Source organism: Haliotis asinina, chromosome 2, assembly GCF_037392515.1.
Source record: "Haliotis asinina isolate JCU_RB_2024 chromosome 2, JCU_Hal_asi_v2, whole genome shotgun sequence".
Lineage (NCBI taxonomy): Eukaryota > Metazoa > Mollusca > Gastropoda > Lepetellida > Haliotidae > Haliotis > Haliotis asinina.
Genome location: NC_090281.1, coordinates 24,113,576 through 24,118,675, shown reverse-complemented (window position 1 = coordinate 24,118,675; position 5,100 = coordinate 24,113,576). Strand labels below are relative to the sequence as shown.

The 5,100-nt window shown below is 38.5% G+C and overlaps 1 protein-coding gene across 1 annotated transcript; it reads right to left on the bottom strand.

Moving 5' to 3' along the window:
- Positions 1 to 259: 259 nt before the first annotated feature.
- On the bottom strand, positions 260 to 3,497 carry LOC137272381 (protein phosphatase 2B regulatory subunit cnb-1-like). The gene is made up of 6 exons (XM_067804757.1): positions 3,453 to 3,497; positions 2,258 to 2,311; positions 1,666 to 1,784; positions 930 to 1,082; positions 702 to 748; positions 260 to 316 (listed from the first exon to the last, which is right to left on the bottom strand). Exons 2-6 carry the CDS (start codon positions 2,308 to 2,310, stop codon positions 275 to 277), a joined length of 414 nt encoding a protein of 137 aa, XP_067660858.1. The 5' UTR covers position 2,311; positions 3,453 to 3,497; the 3' UTR covers positions 260 to 274.
- Between the last annotated feature and the right edge of the window lie 1,603 nt (positions 3,498 to 5,100).

Below are 5,100 nucleotides of genomic sequence, written 5' to 3'. Positions count from 1 at the left end.
CCCGTTCAGGTTTCACAGCCATTGACGAACAGGGTGCTGAAAATGGTTCGTTGTTCTGTTGAAATATTGTAAAGTTTTAGCTATTTAGCTATAACTGATAATACTGCTCCCAAGTAGACCACTCTGTCACGTGCACGTGGCCATGCATAGACCGTGGCCGTGCGATGGCCTTAATGCATTGGTCCTTTTACGTCCACAGGTGGACAATGGACACATTTGGGCATGTTTGTGTCTGTCAGAAGAAAAAGTAACAACATACTGATGCTCACAGTTTTTATTTTCCGACCGGAGGATTGGGACGCATAGCGGCGAAAATCTAGAAAAAACATTGATAATTAGTATTGAAATTGCGCTCCTAAATATTGAACACCTGACTTTGCATGTTCAAGGATAAGAAAAATGGCTTGTCACGTGTAAAAGCTACCCCTCGTCATGCTGAAAGCCACAGAAAACAATTCTCACTCACTTTTCTGTACTAGTAGCGCAGGGTCTGAACAAACGCACTGAGTGATATGGAGTTATGTTCGTTTTAAATCTTGTATTTATATCTTGTATTACGGAATTGTTTGAACATAGACTGACCTCAGAATTGCTGATATGACCATATTCATCGTCTGCTAAAATACTGAAATATATTTGTCTTGAAAAAAATTCAAAGAAGGTGAAAATGCCTCTTTGCTCGGAGTGCGATGATGACCTACCTGCTTATACCTGGCGACGAATTCCGCGAAGCTGACCTTGCCATCACCTGAAAAGATCATCACAGGGGTGACAAACAAACGTACAAACACAAAACTCTTCTTCATGTTGGGGAGGGGGCGGAATTTTAATTCGTGGAATCTCTCTCTCTCTCTCTCTCTCTCTCTCTCTCTCTCTCTCTCTCTCTCTCTCTCTCTCAGTCTCTCTCTCTCTCTGTCTCTCTCCATTACCGTCTGTGTCGAACTGGGGGATGACATTCTTTACATCAGTCCTCAGGATGAAACCGTCGTGGTCAGCGTCAGCATTCTTGAAGAGCGCTTCAGCAACGTTTTTGGGCCCGTTAGTACCAGCTACATATTCTGCCAATGTTATCTTGCCATCACCTGTAATTGAAAGACGTATTTTCCTTAATGGTATTCAGTAACAAAAGATTCCACAATGCCATTTGTGTTATGCAATTTGGAATCAAATCAAAATGACCTGGTTTCAAATCCAATTTTGTGACGAGATTGTGCTGACATATTTTCCAGGTTGCTATTTAGGAATTTGGTGCACAAGCACTTATAGAATGGATGGCACTCGATGATGACGACGACCTGAGTTCCATTATCCATATGGGGGAAATATTTGAAGCCCATTTTTGACGACCATCGCAGTGATTGTCTCCCCTTGATGGGTCCGTGACAAACTGGGCCAGAAGCATTGCTTTGCAAGAGTGAGTACTGATAGAATGGATGGCTCTAGATAACGATGACCCAAGTTCGATTATCCACAAGTAAATGCCTGAAGGCCATTTCTGATGTCCCTCGCAGTGATTGTCTCCCCTTCATGGGTCCGTGACAGAGTGGGCTTCACAAAGTGTCAGTATATGATACAAAGATTTCTCGAATATTGTGAAAATCATATATTTTAAAACAAAGAATTTTAAAATGCAAATAGGCAAAAGACGTTCTGAACGAAACCTACCGTCGGTGTCAAACTTGTCAAAAGCTTTCAGAAATTCTGACAGATCAGCATTGCCGCTTCCATCAATATCGAGACTGTCAAAGGCTTGCTTGAAAGTTGCCGCGATGTCCGGCACAGCTCTAAAAGAAATTAAACAGTGAGGGGCATACTTAGGATAATCACACCTACATGGAGAATAAACAACAACTTTTAGTTCTGGAAGAAAGGAAACAGTGAACAGCATAATTATATGAATAATGACACCTACATGGACAGTAAACAACACCTTTAGAATACTGACACCTACATGGACAGTAAACAACACCTTTAGAATACTGACACCTACATGGACAGTAAACAACACCTTTAGAATACTGACACATACATGCTACATATACTAGTATGTTATCATTTCCATAAATACCGGAGGGAAAACATTCAGTAATTGTTTTTTAAATATCAGAGATAGATCAAATCAATTTCACATTAATGATGAATGTTCTCAACATTCTTTAGGAGCAGCGAATTAATATACTAGTAGACTACCATTAGCAATGATTTCCATCCATCGATCTTTAGCCAGGCTTAGTCTTCTTAGATAATTGTAACTTACGTTGGGGCGCTAAGAGCACCACACGCGAAAGCCAGCACAAGAAGCCAAATCATCCTGGAAATCAAAGATGTGGAAAGTAGGCAATACGAATGTTTTGGGGTTTTTAATCACAATCAAATACATCTATTTTCAAAAGTTTGATATTTTTAACAATAAAAATCAACTAAGAATTCGTGATAGTATAAATAGTTTAAATACTACATCAGTGACGTAATGGGCCTTTATTCTCGAAGCATTCATAGCCCTAAGAATTCTTAACTTTGATCATAGCCAATGTGTTAAGAATGGGCTTAAGATGTTCGTAATGGGCCTAAGAAATTTAAGAGTAAGATTAGGTTTAAGACTAAGAATAATGGGCTTAAGAAGTTCGACGCTTGAGGAAAGTTAACAACGATTGTGAATCTCCCGATATGCCGAAGGCAAACCTTGATCATAACGAGGGAATTTACCTGACGTATCTATACATTTAAATGATAACACATCGATGTAATCTGGTATTTGGTAAAAGTAATATCTTTTGTAGCAATTCAATCCACTTAGGCTAAATAAAAAAGGTGAAACGTTTTTCGGGCACCGGCGCGTCACGTTTATTTGTGCCCGTACAATTTTTATTACTATATGACAAAAATAATATTCATTTGTCGATCTCGATCATCCATTTGTCCACTATACGAATGAGTGTCTGTAAGAACTAGTGTCTCTGAATCTACAACTCATTAACATCTGCTAAACTCCCCAAGCTGTATTTCAGAGAGAAACAAAATAAAAATGTGTTCCTCCCTCGTCACTTTTTTCCTATCAAACACTTCTAAAAGTCCTACCACCCTCGTCACTTTTCTTAAGATGTGCCCAAGAAACATTCATTGTTTTTATTTATTTATTTATTTATTTATTTATTTATTTATTTATTTATTTATTTATTTATTTATTTATTTATTTATTTATTTACATTGCCAACTGAATCTATAATTCTCAAAAGTATGCTCAACTTGATACAAAAGTTGTTTATCAAACAATCATAGTTTCAAACTGCTATTATTGGTTTGTATTACAAGGAGGTATGCACATTAAATGAAACATGCATTTCAGTATCAAGAGCTACTCACATCCTTTGTATTGTATACGTTCAACACTAATAAACATTAAAACAACTGTAACCGTTTCTCTGGATAGGACTGCTGTCAATTTGACTTACCTGACGTAACGTGCTGTACAAATGTAACAAGAACGAAATGCAGGTGCAGTTATAAACCTATCTTAGACACGATCCTGCCATGTGACCACGATAAGGTGAGACAATTTTACAACAAACTTGCATCATCTGCTATGAAGCATACCATGCGCATGTGATCCTTATCAGAATCCCTGAGTGAGTTAGCAATATTCCACCTATATAGCGGTGGAAGAGTATCTGAAGAATATATATACATATATTACATGTTTATAAATTTATTTACCACGAGAATGGTTCGAGTATTATTTCCGTATTGGTTTTGTGGTTAATGTGGATATTAGTTTGATGATATTAATAATAGTTCAAATATATTATATGCTTTCTTCTTTCTATGTCTGAAGAAATGTTATCAATGCCAATAACTGAATAGCAATATGTCAAAATACAATTACAACATTTCTAGCCGGTGACTCTGGTTACATCACTCCAACGCCTCCGCCGTTTGTCATCATGTTGCCACAAAGGATTTAACTCGAAGTGCAGATGTTGGTATGTGGCATGTCATCTACTCTGCAACTGTGTGTCATGTTGGCAGAGAGGCTTTAACTCATAGAGCACGTCAGGTCAGACTGCAGTGGTGTGTCATGTTCGCAGAATTCGAATTGTGTTCACAAATATTGAAAGTCTAACTTAACATGTTGAAGGATCAGAAAACAAATATGTCATGAGTCAAAAAGATAAAGTACCCCCTACTTTTAATATGGGTGCGCGCGTGCGTGCATGCGTGCATGCGTGCGTGTGATCAGCGTTTCCGTAGTTCTCGGGGATGACGTTTCTAAAATGACGCCCAAGTAAGGCGTTACAGTGGGCTGTTGCTCTCTGAATGAGTTCATAAATAACGATCCGTAAGCTGTAGACGATGATAACCAGGACCAAACTGTGGGGCAAGAAATGCGCACAAAGAAGCATAATGGTCAGATGAACGTCAATCACCATGGAACAATGCATGTGCAAATGAGGAGAAATAGTTGTCCTGCAATGGAAGTACTCGACGAAAGTGCCTATTGACATCTACATATCTGTGTGAGAGAAAAGCATTTGATAAACAGTTAAGGAGAGCCAAGAATAAACTGCAACTAAAACAAGAGAACCTTTAAACTTCCACAACAGCTATAATGGAAAGGAGCTTTGAAAGAAGGTTGGGAACCTTGGTCTTGCAAAAGCCAGAGCATCTTTTAATATTATTCCCATGGACAGTAACATGGGCTGTGAGGTTGATTATGTGCTGGAACATTGGAGAGACTGGTACATCATGCTGTATAAGTAGGTGGATAACGGTACTTTCCACCAGGATCACAATGACGGAGTGTGCTATCGCATTTCTACAGATCATAGTGGATACACATGAACTTAACATTGGGAGGTACATCTGGTAGTTTTACGCTCCAAGACAGTCAAGGATGTACTTTTGGATGGTGTACCAGTTGAGGTTTTGCAAAAGCAATATTGCATCAACCTGTTGTATGAAATAATTAGGTACTGTTTTAATCATTCCGTCTCACCCACACAAATGATCTGATGTCACATATACCCAATTCCTAAGCATACACGTGTTCATACTGATCCTTTGTCATTCCGTGGAATAACATTGATGTCAGTATCAAGCTAA

Excerpts from the sequence above, each read along its gene's own strand:
- LOC137272381 (XM_067804757.1), bottom strand. The coding sequence starts at position 2,310 with ATGATTTGGCTTCTTGTGCTGGCTTTCGCGTGTGGTGCTCTTAGCGCC. Across the intron at positions 1,785-2,257 it reads GGTGCTCTTAGCGCCCCAAC|AGCTGTGCCGGACATCGCGG; the intron begins GTAAGTTACAAT and ends AATTTCTTTTAG. Across the intron at positions 317-701 it reads TCGTCGCCAGGTATAAGCAG|ATTTTCGCCGCTATGCGTCC; the intron begins GTAGGTCATCAT and ends TGTTTTTTCTAG.